Below are 13,611 nucleotides of genomic sequence, written 5' to 3'. Positions count from 1 at the left end.
CTCTCGGGGGTCCTGGAGAGCTGTGATAGGAACAGGACAGCGAGGGTCCAGGGAAGATCTGACACTTGAAGTTAAACATCGATGGTTCCAGCTCAGGAACCTTGGAATCCTTGTTCACTCTTGTTGGTTTCAGCTCCTGTTGGCATAACAGGAAATGAAGAGGCTGTTAAAATTGCAAAAATATGTTGGACAGTGAATATACAGGAATTAATGTACCTATGGGAAGGGTGAAGCTAAAGCGAGAATTAACCCTGTCATCATGTAAAAATGGCAAAGGGAGTGGGAGGGAGGAATGAATGCTGAACACGACCACAGACCTCAGAGGAACGCGACTTGGAGAGGGCCGACAGGCTTGAATGCTGCTTTGCAAACAGTCAGAAAGGGTAATGGGTTGAATGTCCAGCGAAAGAAGATGAAGGACGTGTTCTTTGTGCATGGAAGAAACACAATGACAGAGGAAATGGAGGGAGAGCGCCTCATACTGGATATATTAGATTATATATGATATATATAATAGATTCTGATTCTGATTCTGGAAGGGGACAAGAAGGGAGAAGCTTACAGCCTTATTCATTTTTCTTAATATTATTGGTATGATAAAAAAATAAATTTCTTTTTTATTCATTATTATTTTGTTGCTATTATTATCATTTATTTGTTTGTTTATTTTGAAAGAATCCGATACTCTCCGACGTTCAGTATCACACACCCCTGGACAGTTGGTGGCGGTATACTCCCAGTAGAAATCTGCCAAAAAATAAAAGAAGAAGGAGGAGGAGCCCGGAAATCAGGTGTCAGCAGACGGTGGCCCTGCTTCAGGGTCCGATCCGGAGCTTGCAGAGATGGTATTCGAGTCCATGGTCAGCGACCTCCTTAACAGATTCATCGGAGACTACGTGGAGAACCTGGACAAGTCCCAGCTCAAGATCGGGATCTGGGGAGGTGAGCTCCGCAGCTAGCCAGCGACCACCGCGACACCCACGGAGCACAACCAGCCTCCGTTCAGAAATATCACAGTTCAATACTCACTTCTGTCTTTACACGTTTAAAGTACTTGCAGAACACGTCACGACACCTGGTACTAAACAAACAGATTCTGTTCTCGAAATCGGCACGAATCCAACCTGACAATCAGGATTTGTTTTGACGGAATTTAAGGAACATTTCTTCTGTGGATCCAGTTTCATTTCGCTAGAAATGAAACTGGATCGTTGTGGTCAGGAAATAGCAGGTTTGGATGATGATTTTTATAGGCGGCTGTGGAATTATGTGGAAGGGGAATGGTGGTAAAAACACTCGGCAGCAGCGAAACATCGCCAGTTATTCAGTTTAATTCTCAATTGCCACCCGTAAACGGATGAAGGTCAAAATTTCATGATGTTCGAACGAGGTTTGGCGTGCATCGAACGTCACTCATCGTTGTAACCGAACAAACCAGTCCAGTGAGTCCTGCACCTGACCAGGTGGTTCACTGACTGGTGGCTGGATTCAGGTAACTTGCTGCTCATCAGCTCCACCCACGCCGCTGCTGCTGATCCCAAGCGACTCCCTCAGAGAAGAAGAGCTCGAAGTCACCGTCTGATTCTCAACATCCCCCGGGACTCTCCTCCTCCCAGGAGTCCATTTATGTGCCAGTGACAGCCAGGACTGCCCTGGAAAAGAACCAGTGTTGGGCACGTTACTTTGAAAAAGTAATTAGTAGTTACTTCTCCCTAAAAGTAAATGAGTTAGAAACTGAGTTACTCCACTATGAAAGTAACTAGTTACCAGGGAAAGTAACAATTGCGTTACCCTTTTTTTCTGACAAGTTTAAAATGTGAAAGAATTCGTTTTTATGTTTTGAGAAAATCCCTTTCTGCAGGGCAGAGAGGCTCCCCCCCTCCCTGGTGCCTGTGAGGGCTCTGAAGGAGGGGGAACCACCTGCTGACAACCAGCTTGTTGTCATCAACATAGCAGCCAATCAGTTCCTGAAGTTCTGTCTGTCACAAGTTTTTGTGGAGCAGGGCAGAAAAATCCAGCTTTGGCTGCTTGGATGGCGTGGCTCCATGTCCTTCTTTGGAGAGGACAAGCTGTGCCGTCGAGAGGCGCTTCATCAAATTGGAGTCGCTCACATTGGACATTGACAGCCTCTTTGTTTTGGCCCTGGGACGCCATGACGTTCACTCAACCTGTACATCGTTACCTTGAACCTCCATGGAGGTTCGTGCGTCAACACCCGCCCACCTGATGTCTCTGGTTGGCTCAACGTGAAGTCTGACTCTATCTTAGCCAATCAGCACGACTTAGGCGCTTATCTCGCCCCTCCCCTCCCCCGCACCAGAGGAGAAAATAAACACGCATGTGCGGCTCCTGTGTGTGAGCCGAGCCGATGGCGGCTTCAATGAGTCGCCTCAGTAACGCGTAGTAACGACGTGTTGGTAACGGCGTTGCAACGATAGTCAAAGTAATTAGTTAGATTACCCGTTACTGAAAAAGTAACGCCGTTATTCTCATCATTGCAAACAACCCAAATCACACCATAGGGTTAAAGTACACAAGATGGGAACACAGCCTGAGGCTGCATCTGACACCTGGAGGCGGAGCCGGGCCAGAGGCTGGGTGTGGCACCGCAGCTGTCCCTCTGTTTGCACTCCTCAGGGCCGTCACTCCACTGGTCAGCATTTCCAAAGAGTGCCATTATTGCTGCGCTCATTCAAACCACCAGCCAGGTGGAGTCATGTGACTCGCAGGTACACGTTCTCATCATTGAATCTTTTCCTGGCTCCTCCCACAGTGGATGTGAGTCATTGAGGTGCTCCCAACTTCAGAGTGAACTCACTCTTCATGCCAAGTCACACCTGTGTCTACCAGCATCGAGTGACAGTTCTTTATACGTAGAAATATGTATTTATTTATATTATACATGCATATATTATATATCCATATATGTCCATATATTTAGATCTATATACACATATGTATATACATACGTATGTATATGCAAATACACATGTATACAGATCGATGCGTATATATAAATGCACACATACATACACACATATGCACACATACATACACACATATGCACACATACATACACACATATGCACACATACATACACACATATGCACACATACATACACACATATGCACACATACATACACACATATGCACACATACATACACACATATGCACACACACACATACTAGGGGTGCAACGGTTCGGTTTGAACCTCAGTTTTGGGATCACGGTTTCGGTTTGTGTTTCGCGTTAAAAAAAACAAGAAGTTTGATTTTCCGAAAGACTCCCTTTATTTTGCTTTCAAGTATAAACATGTTAAACTGTTAAAGTGCCTCTTAGCTCTTTGGCGACTGAAATAAGATTTACTATGTATTGTGTGCATTACACACACAGTACTGAAAATACTTTCAAAAGAAAAATTGCTCATGAACTTAATCGACTGAGTGAACTGACACATATAAACAACAGTTTCAACAATAACAAAAATAAAATGGCCAGCAGCAGCAACAAATAAATAAATAAAAATATTGCCTATTTTAAATGAACAAATGCTTCAATACAGTATAAGCTATGTAAACTCAAAAGTGCAACATCAGTTACGGTTTGATACTGAGGATAGATAATTGTTAGCAATGATTTCTTTTTTTCTAGTTTGAGATTCTCCTGCAAAAACACAAGCCTGTCGACATCGTCTGGATCAAGGCGAGAGCGGCATGCACTGACAATGTCCCCTGCAGTGGAGAAAACTCTCTCGCTTGGAACAGAGGTTCCTGGAACACAGAAGTGCCTTTGAGCAACTTTTGCCAAACGGGGGAACTTGCCCTCTTCCTTCTCCCACCATTTAAAGGGATTGCCGTCCACATCCAAACAGTCCCCTAACATGTACTGAGTGACTTCCTCCTCAACTGGCAGGTGAAGGGGCCTGGCCTGTGCCTGCTGTGTTTTAAAGACCTCTCCAAATATCTCTGCCATAGCTGACTTCTTCTGGGGAGGGGAGGGGGATGGACTCCATTCCTCTGTGGATGATGTGGATGGCCTTGCTTCATTCTCTGCCTCTGCTACTTGACTCTGCAAGATAGAATAATAACAATGTTTTTTAATGTGGTCCTCCAAATAGATTTTACAAATGCAGAATATATGCATCTGTGACAATAAAAATATCCAATATAAAGAAATCATAAAATTAATCAAATAATACCTGCTGTTCACGCTCCAGGATTTCTGTGGTGACACCACTGAAGAGTTGGGAACGGGATGGTTCGTCAGTGAATGGCAGTGATTTAAACCTGGGATCCAGGGCTGTGGCTTTTAGGAGGTACTTTTGGAGGTCTGGGACTGTGTACCTTTGTTCCAGGTCCTTTGTAATGGCTGCTTTAGCATCTCTGATTGCTGTGGTGTCCTCTCCTCCTGGTACCATGGCTTTCAAGATAATGTCCTTCAGAGGGAGGATCATTGAAGTAGTGGGGATTGTTTTGCTGCTCATGATTTTTGTCACTTTCTTCAGAGGTTGCAGTACTTGAATGAGTTGTTCTGCCAGTCTTTGTTCATCATCATTCAGCACTGCCATGTCCTTGGTGACAGTCTTCTTCACTCTTTGGTCCATTAATGCAGAATAGATGGCAGGCTGATGTTCCACATATCTTAGCTTCAACATGTCATGTGTTGAATTCCAGCGAGTGCTGACATCACGAACTAACATCGGTTCCTTCAAATTGAGTGATTTTTGTTTCTCTTTCAAAACACAGTTGGCTGTGGTGCTTTTGTGAGAGAAACTGACCACTCTCCTCACTTTCCCCAGGAGGCGGGACACAGCAGGGTTGTTTGACAGTGCTCTCTTGGCTGCGAGATTAACAGTGTGGGCAAAGCAGCCTATCTGTGGCCCTAGTCCCTCAGCTTCATTCACCGCCTTGACAATGTTAGGTGCATTATCTGTGGTGACTGGGATGGTAATATTCGGCCGCTTTAACTTCCACTCATCCACTGCGGTGCACAATTCGTCAGCTAAGTTGGCGCTGGTATGGCCTTCATACATGGGGCGAGTTTGCAGGACTGCACTTTTCATATCCCAGTTCAACATGTAGTGGACCGTCACCGTTAGGTAACTTTCTGTGGCACGGGACGTCCAGCTATCAGTAGTCAATGCGAAGCTATGTGCTTTCGCTAAATCGTCTTCAATGTCTTTGCGTGCAGTATCATAAATGTCAGGGATTACGGTGTCTGAAAAATATGTCCGCGAGGGAACAACATAACGTGGATCCAGCGTTGTGAGTACATTATTAAACCCCGCATCCTCAACCACGGAATATGGCTGCATATCTTTAGCAATGCACAGCCCCACTGCACGTGTTGTTTTCTTGTGTTTGTCTGAATTCACGCTGTAGGGCTGTTGGAACGCATCTTTGATAGACCTTTGCGTGTTCGCTGGTGTTAACGTCGTGGCTGACCTGCTCTGAGAGAGTGATACCTCTGGGTGGTGACGACTGAGGTGTTGACCCATGTTGGAAGTGTTCCCACTAGCGTAGGGGACTAGCGCTGAGCAATGCCTGCACATGGTTTTATTTTTTTCGACTCTTTTCTCTCCCTCGTCGTTATAATAAACGGGGAATCCGAAATGTCCCCACACAGCAGATTTAAATGACGCCGGTGCTTCTTCAAATGTTGGCGTCTGTACCCCTCTGCTCGCCATTTTTCCCTTTTTTTTCTCTCTCTCTCGTTCCCGTGTTTCAGCTTGTGTGAGTGAAATTTCACTCCTAAGCGAGACAGGCCGTTGCTCGACTCCTATCACACAGTAGGTGCTTGACAGTGATTGGATATTTACTCGCGGGGGCGGGACTTTGTGCAGAGCTGTGCAGCAGCTCACACAGGCACACAGAGCGAGACAAATCCATCCCACAGCTGTTAGAAATGAATTAATTGCAAAACCGAAATAGCGCGCTTCATTAAGGCGAATTGAACCGAACAGGAAGAACCGTACGGTTCGGTTTTAAACCGTAAACCGTTGCACCCCTAATATAGATATATATGAATCTAGCTAAATATATAGAGATATATATGTGTTTATATAAATGTATATAGATATATACATATATATCTAAATATATAGATAGATATATGTATATATTCCTAGCTCAGCAGTTTATACTTCCTTTGACCATGGCAGCGGTGACGTCATGGTGCCAGCGTTTCCTGTGTGTGAGACCAACTCATCAGCCAGGTTGTGATGAGAGAAGTGACCGTAGAGAAGAAGCAACCCTTGGCTCTGAGTTCTTTAATGTCCTTGGTATCAGCACTCAGCTGTCCCTCCTAAAACCCACTTAACCCTGAGATGACGACAGGAATCAGCAAAGTACATGAATCTTCATCATGGTCATCATCAGCAGCATCATGGTCAGGTGTCTCTTCTTCTCTGGACTGAAAGACACATCTTCAACATGGCTGAGTGTGTGGACGGCGTTGGGGTGACACGGTAACGAGCGCGTCCATCAGGCCCGCGTCTCTCCCGTCTCCTCTGACCTGTTTGTGCTTTCTTCACCCGTCACACCCAAAGCCTCCCAACAGGTTTTTCTTCCCTGGTGCTGAGTTACAACGGACCGCCCACCTGGCAGGTAGTTGCTGAGGAAACCACATTCAGCTGGACAGTCAATGTTCCATCCATCATCCATTCACCCATCTGGGCGGCATGGCTCAGGGGTGGAGTGGCCGTCTAGCAACCAAAGGGTCGCTGGTTCGATCCTGGACCCCGGTGACCATGTCCAAGTGTCCTTGAGCAAGATACTGAACCCATAATTGCTCCTGAAGAGTAGGTTGGCGCCTTGCATGGCAGCTCCACCATCAGTGAGTGAGTGTGTGTGTGTGTGTGAACGGGTGAATGAGACGACACTGTAAAGAGCGTTGAGAGCCGCTAAGGTAGAAAAGCGCTCTATAAAATTGAGTCCATTTACCATTTACCCATCCATCATCCATCCCTCCATCATCCATCCATCCATCATCCATCCATCATCCATCCATCCATCATCCATCCATCCATCCATCCATCCATCATCCATCCATCCATCATTCAACCATCATCCATCCATCCATCATCCATCCATCCATCATCCATCCATCATCCATCCATCCATCATTCAACCATCATCCATCCATCCATCATCCATCCATCATCCATCCATCATCCATCCATCATTCAACCATCATTCAACCATCATCCATCCATCCACCATCCATCCATCATCCATCCATCATTCATCCATCCATCATACATCCACCCACCCATCCATCATCCATACATCCATCCATCCATTCACCATCCACCCAGCCATCCATCCACCCATCATCCATCCATCATCCATCCACCCATCCACCATCCACCCACATCCATCCATCATCCATCCATCCTTCATCCATCCATCCATCATCCATCCACCCATCTATCATCCATCCATCATCCATCCACCTATCCATCCATCCATCCATCCACCCATCATCCATCCATCCACCCATCATCCATCCATCCATCCATCCATCATCCATCCATCCATCCATCATCCATCCACCCAGCCATCCACCCATCATCATCATCCATCCATCCATCATCCATCCATCCATCCATCATCCATCCACCCAGCCATCCGTCCATCATCAACCATCCATCCATCCACCATCCACCCAGCCATCCGTCATCCATCACCCATCCATCATCCATCCATCATCCATCCACCCATCATCCATCCACCCAGCCATGCATCCATCCATCTTCCATCCATCCATCCATCCACCAACCACCTAGCCATCCATCCACCCATCACCCATCCATCCATCCACCCAGCCATCCATCCATCCATCATCCATCAATCATCCATCCATCCATCCACCATCCACCCTGTATACGACCACGTACCGAGACAACTGTATTATCAGCTGTGTTTTTAAGTTTTCTGGGAGTTGCGTAGATTCTCCTGTGACATCAAATGGTGAGGTGTTCGCCAACAGCAGCTGACCTAACCTGATCAGCATCGCTTCGTTCGATGGTGCGCTGACGCTGTTGTGGGTTTTATGTCACAAACAGAACTTCAAAAGGGTTTCAGTAGAAACATTCCAGCTACTTGCAACAATCGTCCCTCACATTTACCCCATCGCCATGGCAATGCCATTCCATTAAAACCCGCTGTCGTCACCATCACATCTCATCGTGGTCTTTTAGCCTTTCTGATCAAACAGCAGGAGGAGCCCATCGTCCCTGTGGGAGGTGCTTGTCTAAGGTTGGTCATTTCCTCATGCAGCCAGGTGGGGCAGTGCTGAGTCAGGTTAGCGGCCATTTTTGCTGTTGGCTGCTGTGAGATGCAGTTTGGGAGGTTAGAACTCCCAGAAGATGGATCCTCCAGCATCAGTGGAGGATCACCACATGCAAAGGGGTCTTGGTAATGAGAGGGGCGGGGACACTGCCAGCCTTCAGAGGTCGCTGGCCCTGAACCTCAGTGTCTGTTCACCCTTCTTCTTCCTCTGTGTTTGTACAGGAAATGTTGTCCTGGAGAACCTGCGAGTGAAGGAGAATGCATTGGTGAGTCCTGACCTCTGATGACATCATGCTAACTCTTTGATCTTGTTCATTAAATCCCCAAAGCTGGTTAGCTCCTCCCCCATGTGCAGGTTCATATTTCAGCAAGATGTTTGGAAAGATTAACACCATCCAGGGAATGAAGGAATGTAGTCGTCCTCAAGAGGAAATGGTCTTTGGTCTGACACCTTTCACAATAAGAGCTTCCATTCCATTTCTGCCAAATCCCAGATGGCCTCACCTGCGTTTTCTCAGTGGTGTAGATGCTTCAGATGTTTCACTTGTTTGTTTAAGGTGAAGCTAATGTCTAAGGAAACTGAAAGGACTCGATGGATGATTTACTTTTAAAATGCCAATAGAAAAGTACCAGATCCTCAGATATGCTGAATCAGCAGGTTCCTGTGTGAAGAATGTTCCAGATGACGACAATAGAACATGAAGTTGAACTGATGTTGGTGTGTTTGTGTTCCAGAGTGAATTTGACGTCCCGTTCAAAGTGAAGGCCGGACAGATTGGTGAGTCCTGACCTGGGGTCATGTGATATGTGAGAAATGTTCCAGCAGCGGTAGAGGCACCAGCCGCCCTCTGACGGTGACCTGTCACTGAATGGTACCATCTTACTCCCTCCAACGTGTTCCTGGCTGTTTGTTCACAACGCCATTGATGAGAGGAACGTGGGACAGGAAGCGGCCGCGTGTCGGCACCTGATCATGCACATCTTAGCTTTTATCCTGATGGATGTGAGCGGAGGCTACGAGCAGATCTCAGGTCAGCTCTGAGGTGGTGTTGGCACACGCTCCCCTCAGTGGGACCTGGAGGAGCAGCAGAGTGGACCTGGAGGGTCGGAGGGCCATTAGGAGACGGTTCTGACCCGGCTAAGAACCCACAGCCACACACTCACGTAGAGAGAGATCGTTGATAGAAACTGAGCTGATGGCGGTGGCAGGGGGGAGGAGTCATCGCCCTCCGCAGGAGCACTGCTGTACCGTCATCTAATAGATGATGACCTCTGCAGGACACACGGCCGTCTGGATCAGGAGAAAGTTAGTCACATGACTGCGGGCCTCTGATCAGGGTGCTACTGGACGTTCTGCTGTTCACAGTGGCGTTTGTGTGTCTCTTCCCTGCAGCCACGCCCCCTCCAACTATCAAATGATCACCTATCAGGGAGGATCATCACTGATCAGTTAAATAATCAAACACACACTGGCGTTTATTGATGACGGCAACCCTGGTGGTCATCGATCAGTAATTTCAATGGTAACCACGTGTTTCCACCTCCTTTATATTTCAGTCTGTCGCATCAAGCTTGTCGGTTCAGTTGGTCAGGTGACTGAAGGTTTCAATCTCCAGGTCAGAGAAGTTCCTCCTCAGCCAGATTATGTCTCTCCATGTCATATAATCAAGGGGCGGAGCTTCTAAGACCAGAACGTATTGGGTCATGACTCTTAAATGGCAGCAGCCATTGTATTCATCAATGGCAGGTCAGGTGATTGGCTTGATTGGCGAGGTAGGACAGCTTTATACTCAGGTGTGCGCTGGTTCCTATGCTGGATTGAGAAATGAGGGCCAGTTTGTTTCCCTCTGCCTGTCCACAGAGGTCTGAAGTCAGGTGTGATGACTCATATCAACGTGTCTCCACCGTGACATATTTCCTCATTCAGGTCAAACACATGTGACCTGAATGTTGGTCATGTGACCATTGGACAGTAGGATTTCTGCTGTTTTGCAACTTTTCTGGTTGGTTCCTGGGCGTTGCACAATGGCAGCTGTTGGCGTGTTAGAGTGGTGCGTTCAGGTGACAAAGGCGTTGCTGAACAAATGGCTGCTCATTCTTAAACCTGGCCAGCGTGGACAGCCAGCGTCAGTGGGGCTTCAGTTTATTTTGGAGCTTAAAGGACAGAAGTTCATTCGTCGTAAGATACAATTCAACTTTATGAATTCCTTCTGCTGCAGGTAACATCTGAACCGCCACTTTCTCCTCCTGATGTTCTGACGTAGCAGAGGCTCACCTGGTCAAACCTGTGAAATAAACGTGCGTCTGGGAATGATCTGCTCATCTGTGTGTTTCAGGGAAGCTGACGCTGAAGATCCCCTGGAAGAATCTCTACAACGACGCCGTGGTGGCCACATTGGAGGGTCTCTACCTGCTGGTGGTCCCTGGAGCCAGTAAGAGACGGTCTCAGTTGATGCTGTTGAGTCAGACAGAAAGAAAGAGCTTCAGAACTCGATACAAAGCTAGTGAGGCTTCTCAACATGTTGGTCACCAGGTCAGCCAATCACATGTCTGTCAGGTGACTGTGATGAGAATGAAGTATCTTGCACAATAAAGCCAAATGTCTCTATTATTGCCACAACAGTGGTCAGGAGTGGTGGGCACCATGGCGCCGCCCCTCCTGGAGGCTGTAGAACCCCTCCAGAATCTTTTTCCACCTCTAGCGGGTGACCCATTACACAGTGACAGGACCAGAGTCCCGAAACACCTGAGCTCCCCCGGATGCCTGGGCCGAGCAGACCCCCGATGCTCTACTGAGATCAAACTCAGATTTAGGACCGATGAGGGACAGGTCCTGGTCCAGTGGTCCCGATGTCCCAGTAATTTATGGTCCTAAGAGCTGAACTGGTGTCTCTTTCCTATCAGCAAGTCCTTCAGCCACACGACACCCCAGAGGCAGGAAGACACATTCATACCTATGTATCCCTGCAAGCAACAACTGGACCGGGACCAAGACCAGGACCAGGACCAGAGCATATCCCTCACCAGTCCTACAGCTGAGTTGGAACAAGTGTCCAGAGTCTCCATTGAGCAGACCAACCCGGGTCACTGAGCACTGCCTTTTCAAATACCCATCACCAACTTCCTTGCTGTGATTGAAGGTGAACTGGTCAAACATGGCCGAAGCTTCCTGTTGCCAAGTCTCCTGACACACCTGAGCACCTGCACGTTTAGGCCCCTTGAGGTTCCTGATGTCCTTCACAAATGTTCCTTCAGAGAACTCTGACCTGGTGAATCAAGCTGATTGGCTGATCTGGTCTGGAGAGTGTGGATGTCCATATTTATGATGGAGGAGTGTGTGTTCTCAGGTTCTGCGTGTGTGTTTTCCAGTTGGATCTCAGCTGAAAACTTGTCCATATAACGGTAAGCTGACGAGGTGGTGGTTCAGGTTTGGGTCCAGTCTGGTCTCTGTACTTCCTGTTGGGGCTGCACAACAAACTCACAACACTATCATAGTTTTGTTTAGTAGTTTTACTTCTATTTTGTTAAAAAAAACGTGTGTGTCTTTCTCAATAAAAGCTTGTTACTGTCCTGCCAATGGAAAGCTTTTACTGTGAAGCAGTTGTAGTTAGCTGTGAATGCTAACTGTTAGCACAAACTCTTGGTCCAAATCTGTTTGTTTTCTGCCTTTCGGCGGTGGGGGGGAGCTCGTTCAGGATCAGGACTAAACCACATCGTGCAGGTCTCTCAGCTACGCCTCCGTCCTTGATTCATGCAGCGGTCGTCTGAGTCAGTCTGGGATTTTCCTCTGAAGGGTTCTGGTTTCGACTTGCTGATCATGGAAGACTCGCTGGTTTAATCTGCTGTCGCACCGCAGGTTGGGACTGCTGGGTGATTCCCTGGCTCTATGTTTGATGTTTTCTATGAACTGGAGTCAGCAGACGAGCAGGCCGAGGTTCATGGGTTCATGGGAGCTATTGAACGGTTCCACTGGTTCCCCCTCAGGTGCCCCGCCGTGTCTGCTCTTTGTTCCGTTGGTGTTCTCTCATCTCCAGGATGAACCGGCTCGTGTCCTTCGCCAGCGGGTTGCTGAATGAAACTTTGCCTCTTTTGCGTTCTTGCAGCGATCAAGTATGACGCTGCGAAGGAGGAGCGGTACCAGCAGGAGGCCAAGCAGAGGGAGCTGCAACGCATCGAGGAGGCACTGCAGATGGCTGCCCGTAGAGGTGAGGCTGACCTTTGACCCTGTAACACCTGTCACTCACCTGTGACCTCTGACATGTTTGTGACTGTATCTTCATGTTTGTCATTTATCTCTGTCATTACTAATTCCACATGATGTGATGACATCGCTGCTCGCCTCGCTGGTTGACTTCCTGCTCCAAGTCAAACTGTTGAACTTTTCTAACATCGTGGTCAGAGTGGAAGCAGGAAGGTGTCAGGTGAATGTCACCTGTCCTTCAGGGGTGGTACAGGTCAACGCGATGGTTCAGTCACCAACACCATCATAGATGGTTATGGCAAATATTCTGATCACCAGTATAGAGTAGAACAAAGCTGTCCACTGAGGGGCCATTTGTCTTCGGCTGTCAACCAGCGTCACTGCTGGGGGGGCAGTTTCGGCCCACGAGCCGCCTTTTGCCCCCCCACGAAGGTTTCTGAGGCTTCTCAGCGATTTTGCTGGTGATGAATACGTTCAGGAGGCTCTGTCTGGGACCTACAGAGTAGGTGAGGGAACCAGGGTCAGCTGAGTTCATCACCCTGCTTATAAGCCCAGAGGATCTAATGCATCACTTCCTGCTGCTGTGTGATTGGCTGAAGACTGACTCATGTCTGGATGAATGTATTAATGCTGTCTTTGCTGTTCATGCTGCGTTTGCTGTCAGCATCTCAGACTGGAGATCTGCTCTTCAGTCTGGAGAGTGTTATTTACAAGGAGACGATCAACGGTAACACACACACACACACACACACACACACACACACACACTCACTCCACCTGCTAACAATACCCCCACATACATTATTTTGGGACATACATTCATTTCAAAAATGTTTCAACAGACATCTCATCCTAGGAAATAGTTAAGGGAGGGTTTACTGTTGCACAGATCAGAACCTTTTATGACTCGGATCACTGCGTCCATGATTGGTGGAGGGTGGACCAGTCAGACTTGTTAGAGCAGCAGCAGTCCAAGAGTCTGTCGGTGCTGCCGCTGGTGCCTGGAACCTGCGGTCAGTGCTTCCTCGTAGGTTGTGAAGCATCCAGGAAGACTATGTTTGTGTGTTGATATCAGTGTTGTTCATTTCTCTCCAACATCCTGATTGTGGTTGAGT

At 47.6% G+C, this 13,611-nt stretch overlaps 1 protein-coding gene across 6 annotated transcripts in view; it reads left to right on the top strand.

Annotated features, from left to right (window-relative positions):
- Positions 1 to 749: 749 nt before the first annotated feature.
- Positions 750 to 13,611, top strand: part of vps13c (vacuolar protein sorting 13 homolog C) — a 66,006-nt gene continuing 53,144 nt past the window's right edge. For 2 of the 6 annotated variants that reach the window (XM_086191389.1, XM_086191379.1), the window contains exons 1-6: positions 751 to 942; positions 8,518 to 8,561; positions 9,031 to 9,073; positions 10,632 to 10,727; positions 12,399 to 12,500; positions 13,161 to 13,223. In XM_086191389.1, the coding sequence (XP_086047515.1) occupies positions 843 to 942; positions 8,518 to 8,561; positions 9,031 to 9,073; positions 10,632 to 10,727; positions 12,399 to 12,500; positions 13,161 to 13,223 (448 nt within the window). In that variant the 5' untranslated portion in view covers positions 751 to 842. Of the gene's footprint in view, positions 943 to 8,517; positions 8,562 to 9,030; positions 9,074 to 10,631; positions 10,728 to 11,664; positions 11,698 to 12,398; positions 12,501 to 13,160; positions 13,224 to 13,611 lie in introns of all 6 variants that reach the window. The other 4 variants (XM_086191346.1, XM_086191353.1, XM_086191361.1 and 1 more) reach the window with 4 other exon arrangements.

This window comes from Aulostomus chinensis, chromosome 2 (assembly GCF_037954235.1).
Source record: "Aulostomus chinensis isolate RoL2024-O1b breed Wild chromosome 2, RoL_Achi_v1.0, whole genome shotgun sequence".
NCBI lineage: Eukaryota > Metazoa > Chordata > Actinopteri > Syngnathiformes > Aulostomidae > Aulostomus > Aulostomus chinensis.
This window is presented reverse-complemented; position numbering and strand designations above follow the sequence as displayed.